Here is a 10,584-nt window from a genome sequence, read left to right on the forward strand (position 1 = left end):
TTTGAATAAATATCTTGATTTCACTATTTCTATTTTCATAAATTCTGTCATCTACACTTTACCAGTTTCATTAAGAATATATTTATTACTATTATTATTATTAAACTACTTTTATGTAATATTGTATTAAATAAATACTTTTTACATATTCAACTGTCACTTTTTTCTTTCCAAAAATTGCAAATCATAACATTGCACTTTATAATAAGTGAGAACTTTGATTATGGATCAATTTAATTCAAATTAATTAATTAAAATAATATAATTATATTTTTCAACTTTTGTTTCTTTAAAAGGCAAATTATCTGAATTATTTAAATCTTGTTAAATATGCAATTTATTTTTTGTATTTAATAAGTCTCTTTATTCTATTACCTAAAGATCCCAATAGTTCATCACTAATTTGTCTGTGAACCTCTCCAATATATTGTTTACCACGTATTGTCACATTTATATCTGAGTCTATACTTCTCTCAAAGTTACCATTAAATTTATCATATCTTTGCTTTTTGAGTATTTCACCACATTCTAGCATCTCTCTTAATTTATATTCCTTATCAATTTTGCCATATTGTTGATCCTTATATTTTGTATGTTTATTGCTTGCTATTCTAGTTTTCTTTTTAAAGGCTAAAGGGGGGGATCTAGAGAAGGACCTCTTATGTATTCTTGTTACTGATTTATTTCTATTACTACTTTTCTTATTAAATTCCCCAATAATCTTTCTATGTTTTAATTCCGCACTTTTTATAGTTACTAGTGGGTCTTCTTTCAATCTTTTAATAAGTTCTTCATTCCTTATACCCGGCGGTACTGACTCTTCATCACTAGAATCATTTATTTCAGTTAAATTTCTTGGTATCTGAGTGCCTAAGATAAGAAGTAGTAAATTGAAGGTTGGGTTAGTAAATATAAATTTACATAGATAATTCATTACAAATTAAATTATACATAATCTGTTCAATATAAATATATCTATTTGGAAGTTCTAAGTATTGCACTTACCTAACAAATATATTTCATTATCATCATCTCTCAAAACTTTCGGATCGTAAAGAAACTCCAATCTCTCAGTACCACTCATTGGAAATTATAAATCATTAATATTTCATTATATTTGATCAAAATTTTTATCTCATTAAGAATTCTGATAAACCCAACTAAATTACCATATATACCGCCTATATAAAATTAGAAATTACTTGTATCTTGATTTAAATAATTTACTGTCATCTTGGAATATTTATCAAGTGGACCTTAAGAATACAAAATGGAACTTATTAGGAAATGGTGGTATGCATTTTGTATTTTATACAAACTCCAATTTACAAGTCAATTTAAAATATAAGAAAATTAATTGCTTTAGACAATTTAAAGATCATCCAATTACTCCCTTTTCAATTATAACTCCTCAAATCTCCAATCTTAACTTGCAATCATTAGAAATTCGATATTATGTTTTCAAAATAGAAAAGCAGCCTTGCAATAAAATATCAGATATAATATCGAAAATAACTTTCCATATAAATTGTCAGTACAATTCACGACTATCAAATTATTGTAATAAACCAATTATCCCAATTATTTTAGTTAAAAAGACTAGTTTCTACTTTTCTTGGCTTGAAATGAATTTATTAAAAGTTTATATGGACTCTGAACAAATATGTAGAAAATTAGATAAAAGAATGATGTATGTAAATTGCATGCATTTTAAAGGGGTGACAAGTATTATACCGGCATTATCTGAAGACCAGTTTATGTGCAAATATTTTTGTATTGAATTCAAACCAAAATGTACACTTCCTTTAGTATGTCCTAATATCAATTTATATATTGACTTGTACAAAACTGTATTAACCAATATAGATGCATTTGGAAATCATTTGGATATTTGTAATATTAACAATGAACTTTTATCAATTATCAATTTTTTTGAAAAGATGTCTGATAATCTTTTTTTGAGTCAGGTAACACTACAAAAAGTTATAAAGAATAAAAGATTAAGTTTATCCAATATATATAATCCCCAAAAAATTTATTTTTCAAATAACTCAGATATAATAAATAATGAATTAAGAAAAGCTATAGAAATATCTGGCAATATATTTAGTAATATTAGAACTGGGAATTACGACTCATATATTAAAATTATATCAGATGTAATATTAAATAATAGAGAATTGACAAATAATTTATTATATTATCAAGTATATTGTGCTGGACAACAACCTTTAGCATATTATATATATATTTATTTATTAGAAAATAAAATTTTAAATAATACATTTATGGATATGGTAAGAACAGAAAAATTAGACATTATGGCACTTAAAGATACTTTAATTGCAGATCCACATCTATTATATGACAGATGTTTAGTTAAAATGCAAAGAAATTTCCAAATTGGGTTAAATATATTAAGTAATTTGATAAATAGAAAAAGAGAATATATTTCTGAGGCAAATAAATGGCTTTCAAATTTTTTTCTTGGAAGATCTATTTGCGATTGTTCAATGATTGTATCATTATATTGTAGCTATCAGTATAATTTATATTTACAACTTTCCAATTTTAAATTATGGAAGATTATAAATATACCTAGAAATACAAGTACTGATTATAATATATATATATGGAACAGAATAGTAATAATCGATATTTCGCCTAAGCCAGAAAATAAGATATTTCACTGGAAAGAACAATTTGCAAATATAATATATAAATTACAGTTGATTTCATTTGATTAATTCTATTTCTACTTAATTAACTTTATTATTAAATACTTTTCTTCATTATCCTTAGATATAAATTAGACAATTGACAATTTATAATAAATTATGAAGGTTTTTTTTTGTCATAGATATCCTATTACTAATACTTGTTCTATTATAACTGCCTGTATTACTATCAATGCTGAAGCGTGGTGTAATTGATGCACCACGTTGCAACCTCAGCATTGCATCTTCAGCTTCATCAACATCATTGCTTAACTTCCCATTTTTATCATCTTCATGTATATTAAATGCCTTATGAGCTAATAACTTTTGAAAATTTTGCATACCAATTTCTGCATCATTAAGAAGAGCAATACAATCATTTAAGAATGCAATGCTTTCCATTGAAATAAATTGCATCTTATAACACTCGCTTAAGATATCATCAACTATGCTTGATCCACAGATATTCTTATCACATGAATTATTAATATTTCCCAACTTATTATCTCTCAATTCAGAGTTGTCATCTTTTAATACTTTTAATACAGGAGTAGGAGAATAATCATTAGAATGATCAGTTTCATATGAATTATTAGTATCTTCATTATATTTATTAATATTACTTAAGGTATCCCCCTTATTTATTATTTCATTAATTCCATTAAACAAATGTTTCACATATTGAAGAATCCACTTCTTATATTCCTGATTACCAAATTTATTTACATTTTCTATTTCATCAATATCAGGAGTATCTATTAAATCCCTATTTTCACTAAAATAATCTAATTCAATTAATTCCTTTAGTTTATCCGCTTCACTTAATGCATTCTTAAGTTTCTGAATATTTGAATTATATATCCCAATTTTATTTTTTAATACTTCTCTTTCATTAATAATACTATTATAATAATTTACATTATTATTCCTATATTCCTTAGCCATTGCAGATTTAACATCACTAAATTCATTATCTTTTTTCCATCCATAATCTACAGCTTTTATTAAGAAATATTTATATATTCCATTTACTGCTTTATTTACCAATGTATAGTCTGAATTAGTCCCAATATCATCTATTTGAGTAGTTAAATTTTCAACCAAATTTAACTCCTTTCTACAAATCTGTATTAAACGTAATAATATACGACTATCTAAAGAAATAGAATCAAAAAAAGAATAATCTTCATATATATTGTCTCCTTCCATTGATTCACTGTAATATTCGTCATTTTCCATATTTACTAATGGTTCTTCTGCTGGATCAAAATTTAATTCTTCAAATTTTAATAAAAATTTAGATTTATCTGATTTATATCTAGTTGAAAATCTAACTTGTTTTGATGATTCATTAAAAATTTCAATACTTTTTCTAAGTATACTATTTGGTCTTATTTTTTCTATTTTAGGTGTTTTCTCTAAATCATGAGGTAATATATGGGAATTTGGAGAGGGACCAACAGCAATATCATTAGTTTCTTTTCTGTATTCTCGTTCTTTATTTCTATTTAAAACTACTTCATCAAGATTATTATTATCAATAATATTACGTAGTGGAGTATTCCCACCTACTATTGCATCACATTTTAAGTTCTTGGGTAATTCCGAAATTGCTATAGTTTTCTTATTATCTAAATACTTTGTTTCATCTATTTGAGTACCCTTACTTTGTAAATTATTAAAATTAGCATTATTAATTGAAATATCTTGGAGTATACCATGCTTTTTAGCATTAACATTATTCCATTTATTATCAATATCTCTAATATTTCTAAGTGGAGTTTCAACACAATATATCCCTTCATCACTTCTTAAATATAATTTATTATAATATGAATTCCCAGCATTATTATTTCCTAAATTAGAACTACTAAGAGGAATATTATATTGTTTATAATAATGGTTACATTGAGAATTCCTATTCTTATTTTCATCTCTTAATCTTGAAATCTCTTGATATTGACTATCTAAATGTTCTTTTCTTATCTTATCTAGGTAGTTTTCATGTTCTTCATATCCACTTGTAACTAATTTAGGCCAATAATCTTCAGTACGAGGTAATGGTGGTAAGTTAGAATTACCCTTATCAATACGTGGTTTAATAGTTTTATTTAAATTTTTATTATTTCTGGAATCTTTCCTACTCATGTTATTTGTTATTATTGATTTAGTTTTAGTTTCAACAAAGGACATATCGTCATTCAATATATCAACCATGTCACAATGTTTATTACATGGAATAATTGTATTATTATTTAACAAATCCCGTCTAATACCCTTTAATTTTATCTTCTCAGCTGGATTTTGATATATTGGTAAGATCTTTGAATTACATTTTGCATTTCCAGGTTTTGCCGGATTTGTTGATATATGCGGAGGTAATAACTCAGTAGGAGTTTCTGTTGGATTCCTATAATAATTTTCATTTGGAAGATATACTGGATTTAAACAGGGATCGATATCTCCCATTGCAGATTGATATTTCCGCTTTCTGGCCATTAATTATACAAGTCGCTTCTTTAAAGGACTTGAGTTTGTGGAAATTAGATAAATATAGGCACCAATCAAATTTCTAGTTGTAACATCAATTAATAAACTCTAATTTTACTTAATTATCCTTATGAAGGGTTAAGAAAAAAAAGATGAGAAAGACAATAATTTTTTTGTGTGGGGGAAAGGGGGGGACAATACCGGCATTTGCATGTGTCCACTTTAGTTTTTTTTTTTTTTTCCTTTATTTAATATTAGATCAATTTCTTTATATATTTATAATTATTAATATTTTTTTTTTAAAATTATACAAAGTTGTATTGAATACTTACTAACAAATAATTAATATATTAATATCTATCAAATCAGATAATCAAACTTATAAAAAATTAGAGATACACTTCCATTAAAAGAATTTTTTATATAAATAAAATAGACAATTTATATATTTCTAGTAATATAATATTTATATTCTATTAATTATATGTTAAATTTTATGTCAGATCTATATTATTATTTAACACTTTGTATGCCGCTTAATAAATCATTAGGATTCTGTATACTATGTAAGTAAGGCTTTTAAGTGTATAGTAAAAAGGGGTTCTTTAAATATAATATGGTTCGACGTAAGCATACGGATGAATCTATTCAAATCTGGAGCCGTAATCATGAAGGTTCATCCTTACTTTATTGTATATTTACAAATATTATGGGAGCCTGTTGTTTAATAAATATGCTATTTGGTTATTATATACTATATAATAACTATAAAATCCTCTCCTATCATCCGAAGTGCCTAAGAACTATTATATTTACTTTATTTGGTGAATTATTGGTATATTTTGCTTTCACTATTTTTTTATTAATTATTCGTATATTGTGTGGAGTTAGAGCAAGTGTTCATTCTATAGCCACTATTAGCTTATTAAGTACATTTCATCAGATAATACTTTACTATATATGCTTTATCCTTAGTATTGGAGTTCTAATAACTCATAAATATTCTATAAATCTAAATAATTCAACTTTTTTAAGCTACGTCTCATTACCTTCTTCACTAGGTAATCCTTTACAAAATAAGTTGTTACATTATTATATAATAGAAGCCTCTTTAACTGGAATAGAAGTCATAATAACTATACCGATTGTGACTAGTTTGTGTTGGTACAATTTGTCGAAATTATTCGACAAAATAATGGGTAAACCAATAGTTCAATTCTTCTCAACAAACATTCCAGATAGCTATACAAATTTCCAAGATTATGAAAGTAAAGTGAATTTTTTAAACAAACCGATATTAAATATACAAATTATAGATAATGTCTAAGTAATACTAATGGGAAATAAATGAAGAGTAGAAAATAGAATTGGAGAAAAAAGGGAAAACAATCAGCAGTATTAGTTCTAGACATAAGCATTAGATAATAATTAGGATTAACTTCAAATAATATACCTTATATATTCAAGCGCTATATTATTTCGAGCTAATTAAAATTTATTTGATTCACTACTTTTATTAACTTATATAAGTAATATTATGCCTAAATTTTATTGTGACTATTGTGATATATATCTAACTCATAGTTCTACTGGTGGAAGGAGGCAACATAGCCTAGGTAGAAAACATATAAATAATAAAATTGAATTTTACAGAAATCTAATTAAAGATCCTAATTTTGATCCCCCAATTCTATACGATAATAATTTTAATGTTATAGGGACTTTAGGACCTCATAATCAGCAACAACCTTATATGATGATGATTGTACCTAACAAATTGGATGTATCACAAGCTCACAAATATGACAATAAAGTTAACAGAAAATTTGGAAATTCTTATAAGAATATACATAATAAAGATCATCAACATAATAATCAATATAATAATACCAATAATAGTACTTATAATTATAATAATCATATTAATAGTCGACATGTTAGAAAATAGTACTATGAATATAATTATACATATATATATATATTTATTATTCAAGAAATTCCAAATTCCTCCTATTTATATTTATAAACTGTTGTCTTATCGGATATATTATGTATATATATATGAATAATTATAAGAAATATTGAGGTATTGTATTTTGAATATTTTTTCTAGCCTCGCCCCTTCTAGGAGCTGTATCAAATGTCAAAAACTGTTTATTTTCAAATTCATCTAACTCCATGAGAGCAGCTTGATTACCACATCTATAACAATAATTTGGAGCACTAAATACTGTTACTACATTGTCATCATGAGCCCAAGTATAACCATCCATAGTTAGTTGATGAGCTCTACATATTGTTGAAAGACCATTTGTATGTATAAATTTCTGACTTACATCAGGACCAAATATATAACCTGCTCCTCTAGGAGACATTGACCAACTAAAATAATTATAAATGTTATGAATAAAATAAGATAATAAATATATTTGAATCAATATAAAAAAATAAAAGATATTTTAACTTACCCATTTTTCTCATCAGGATCAGACCATAATAAATCACACATTGGACCTTCATGAGGTATTTCCTGAAATCTATTAATAGAATTAATATAATCAATTGTGTTTGCATTTGGAGAAAGTCCTCCATGGTCACAAAAAATATGATGTTCAACTAAAGCTCCCAATGGTAAATAATCAAATACATCTGTTAATTCATGCCAAATAGAAGCACTTCCATATTTTCTTAAACATTCATCATAAAAACCATATATTTGTGAAATATGTCTACATTCATGATTACCACGGAGTATTGTTATACGATCCTTATAACGTATTTTAAGAGCCATAATCAAACAAATACATTCAATACTATGATAACCACGATCAACATAATCCCCTAAAAATAGATAATTTACATCTGGTGGCATACCTCCTATTCTAAAAAGTTCTAATAAATCAAAAAATTGACCATGAATATCTCCAGCTATTGTTACAGGGCATTTGACTATTTGTACATTAGCTTCATTAATTAAAATTTCTTTAAGCTTAGAGCATAGTGACTTAATATTTTTACTTGATAATGGCTTACATGCAAGTAGTTTTTCTATACAAATATCAATATCAAATGATTCATTTTCTTTTAGATCTAATGTAAAACCATTAATAGTCGGTTCTGTAGAATTTAAGAGATCTCCTTTCTCCTTAATTTGTTCAAATGAAGTTAATTCATTTGGAGGATATTCAGATTGTAACATTATAGATATAGTTTAGAAGATACTATAACTAGATATTGCACTAGAATCCTTTTTTATTTATTTTTTATAAGGTATAAAAAGTGCTTGCAAAGCGCCAGATATACTATTAGTAGTTATAACCCACAATAATACTTTAAATCTTAAAATAATAAAAATTGTAATGATGTTAAATAACTCTCTTTTTGTTATTTCAAAATAATCATTAGTAATATTAATACTTATATTCAATGACCATAAATGTTATGATAGTCGAAAAAGGTTGAATATATAAGGGAAATATTATATATTTATTCTACCCATATACTGTATATAAATATATATTTAAGAAAGAAGATTAAAAGTATATATAGATAGTAATTCTTGGAAATAGGGAAATAAATAAAATAGTAGATTCTACTACAAGGCGCCATACGCAAACTTAATTTTTACAAAGTGGTGAGGGAAAGAGGGGGGGAATAGAAGTTACTAAGAGCTACAATACTGCTGAAACTAATTTTTTGCATGTAGAAACGAGTAAGAAGGTATTTTAATTTTTTCTTCCTTTTTTTACTTGGAAAAAAAATATACATAATAAAAAAATTTAATTAATCAACAACTTCAACTTATTTAATTTAATGAAATTTGTAAATTTATAATATTTAAATATCTAATAATAAAATGACAAATTCAGAAAATGATAGGCATAAGCTATTAAATATGGGATTATGCTCTGGTAATTCTGATTCCCCCAATATATTTGATCAGGAAAGTAAATATTCTAATTATAGTATGTTTAATTTAAGTAAAACAATTAATACTGAAAAATATAAAGATATAGATGAAGATACTGATACAACAAATAATGCCCAGGTAGTAAAAGTTCCATTAGTACAAGAAGTAAATGTAAGAGAAAGAATAATTGAAGTTCCAGAAGTTCACTTAAAACAAAAAATTAAACCCAAAGTCATAGTAAAGGATGTTATTAGAAAAATTCCAAAAGAGGAGATTATATATAAAGAGAAAATTGTTGAAGTACCAGAAATAAGGGTTATAGATAAATATGTATCAAAACCAGTAACTAAATATATTGAACGTATTGTACCAAAAATAGAATACAAGGAAATTATAAAAGAGGTACCTAAGATTGAAATTCAATATGTTGAAAAGATTGTTGAAGTTCCAGAAATAAAAATTGTTGATAAAATAGTTGAAGTACCAAAAATACATCATATAGTAAAAGAAGTACCAAAAATAGAAGTAGAAGATGTTCAAATTGAAAAAATTGTCCAAGTTCCAAAAGTAGAAATACAACTTGTTGAGAAAGAGAGATATGTATTAGGACCAGTTGAATATATAGATATTCCTATTGAAAGAATTACGCTAAAACCTGTACCATATATTATTGAAAAAGTCGTTGAAGTTCCTGTTCCACAGGAAATTGTGATAGAAGTTCCTATCTTTAATCCAGTAGTTGGAGATTTCATTGATATACCTGTGGATATCCCAGTTACGGTAGAAAAAGTTGTAGAAGTTCCTGTTCAAGGTAGAATTATACCTGTTCCAGTAGAAGTTGAAATTGAGAAAATTGTAGAAGTACCAATAGAAGTCCCTCAAGAACACATTAGGGTAGTTTCTAAACAAGTTCCTCAATTTGTTGAAAAGATACGTACGGTGGAAGTTCCTCAATTTCAAGATGAGGTTGTTGAGGTTAAGCAGTATGTGCCCTTTGTTAGACATACCATCATAAAGCCTGTAGTGTCACAGGAGTTCAAAGAACTACCTCCTGTTGTTGAACAAGGTAGTGCTAGGTATATTAAGGAACCGCCACAATATTTAGAACCAGAATATGTGCAGGGTGAGGCTATTGAGATAGATGAGGACACCCCCCTACCTGAGCCACCAGCCCCAAGGGTTATAGCTGTCAGGCAGTCTGATCATCAAGAGGAAGGGTGTGATCCTTTCTGATGACAGGTAGTATAGAGGTAGTATAGATTAGGTAGAGTATCACGAGTCTTCAGGTTTTATAGACCTCTAAGACGTAAGTTTAGCGATAGATTAGTTTAATGTTTCGACCCAGGGGGTCGTAGGGCATGCCACTCTCATCGGTAGTGTAAGGACGAGGCGACATTTCGACATTGATATGAGCAAGCTCAGTGATCTATATCTCCCGTATAAAAATTTCTGTGACTAGAGTTTGGA

At 26.5% G+C, this 10,584-nt stretch overlaps 7 protein-coding genes across 7 annotated transcripts, besides 12 other annotated features; 4 read left to right on the forward strand and 3 right to left on the reverse strand.

The window, feature by feature from the left end:
• Positions 1-75: 75 nt before the first annotated feature.
• Positions 76-137: a sequence feature (AT_rich).
• Positions 138-230: 93 nt separating this feature from the next.
• Positions 231-275: a sequence feature (AT_rich).
• Positions 276-337: 62 nt separating this feature from the next.
• On the reverse strand, positions 338-1,084 carry CMU_042270 (uncharacterized protein; the record flags this gene model as incomplete). Its single annotated transcript, XM_002139467.1, has 2 exons — positions 338-870; positions 1,006-1,084. 2 exons carry the CDS (start codon positions 1,082-1,084, stop codon positions 338-340), a joined length of 612 nt encoding a protein of 203 aa, XP_002139503.1.
• Positions 1,085-1,270: 186 nt separating this feature from the next.
• On the forward strand, positions 1,271-2,747 carry CMU_042280 (uncharacterized protein; the record flags this gene model as incomplete). Its single annotated transcript, XM_002139468.1, has 2 exons — positions 1,271-1,331; positions 1,378-2,747. The coding sequence occupies 2 exons, from the start codon at positions 1,271-1,273 to the stop codon at positions 2,745-2,747; spliced, it is 1,431 nt and encodes a 476-aa protein (XP_002139504.1).
• Positions 2,237-2,283: a sequence feature (AT_rich).
• A 78-nt stretch (positions 2,748-2,825) lies between the features above and the next one.
• Positions 2,826-5,216, reverse strand: CMU_042290 (uncharacterized protein; the record flags this gene model as incomplete). The annotated part of the gene is made up of 1 exon (XM_002139469.1): positions 2,826-5,216. The coding sequence occupies one exon, from the start codon at positions 5,214-5,216 to the stop codon at positions 2,826-2,828; it is 2,391 nt and encodes a 796-aa protein (XP_002139505.1).
• Positions 3,609-3,644: a sequence feature (AT_rich).
• Positions 4,529-4,551: a sequence feature (AT_rich).
• Positions 4,815-4,845: a sequence feature (AT_rich).
• Positions 5,217-5,433: 217 nt separating the features above from the next.
• Positions 5,434-5,705: a sequence feature (AT_rich).
• A 118-nt stretch (positions 5,706-5,823) lies between these two features.
• CMU_042300 (uncharacterized protein) lies at positions 5,824-6,534 on the forward strand (the record flags this gene model as incomplete). The annotated part of the gene is made up of 1 exon (XM_002139470.1): positions 5,824-6,534. The coding sequence occupies one exon, from the start codon at positions 5,824-5,826 to the stop codon at positions 6,532-6,534; it is 711 nt and encodes a 236-aa protein (XP_002139506.1).
• A 210-nt stretch (positions 6,535-6,744) lies between these two features.
• CMU_042310 (U1 zinc finger domain-containing protein) lies at positions 6,745-7,155 on the forward strand (the record flags this gene model as incomplete). Its single annotated transcript, XM_002139471.1, has 1 exon — positions 6,745-7,155. The coding sequence occupies one exon, from the start codon at positions 6,745-6,747 to the stop codon at positions 7,153-7,155; it is 411 nt and encodes a 136-aa protein (XP_002139507.1).
• Positions 7,076-7,135: a microsatellite.
• A 7-nt stretch (positions 7,156-7,162) lies between the features above and the next one.
• Positions 7,163-7,197: a sequence feature (AT_rich).
• Positions 7,198-7,276: 79 nt separating this feature from the next.
• On the reverse strand, positions 7,277-8,406 carry CMU_042320 (serine/threonine protein phosphatase, putative; the record flags this gene model as incomplete). The annotated part of the gene is made up of 2 exons (XM_002139472.1): positions 7,277-7,589; positions 7,676-8,406. 2 exons carry the CDS (start codon positions 8,404-8,406, stop codon positions 7,277-7,279), a joined length of 1,044 nt encoding a protein of 347 aa, XP_002139508.1.
• Positions 7,591-7,670: a sequence feature (AT_rich).
• A 49-nt stretch (positions 8,407-8,455) lies between the features above and the next one.
• Positions 8,456-8,476: a sequence feature (AT_rich).
• A 471-nt stretch (positions 8,477-8,947) lies between these two features.
• CMU_042330 (uncharacterized protein) lies at positions 8,948-10,350 on the forward strand (the record flags this gene model as incomplete). The annotated part of the gene is made up of 1 exon (XM_002139473.1): positions 8,948-10,350. Exon 1 carries the CDS (start codon positions 9,064-9,066, stop codon positions 10,348-10,350), a length of 1,287 nt encoding a protein of 428 aa, XP_002139509.1. The 5' UTR covers positions 8,948-9,063.
• Positions 8,961-9,065: a sequence feature (AT_rich).
• Positions 10,351-10,584: the final 234 nt, after the last annotated feature.

Source organism: Cryptosporidium muris, genomic scaffold (assembly GCF_000006515.1).
Source record: "Cryptosporidium muris RN66 scf_1106632373453 genomic scaffold, whole genome shotgun sequence".
In the NCBI taxonomy this organism is placed as follows: domain Eukaryota; phylum Apicomplexa; class Conoidasida; order Eucoccidiorida; family Cryptosporidiidae; genus Cryptosporidium; species Cryptosporidium muris.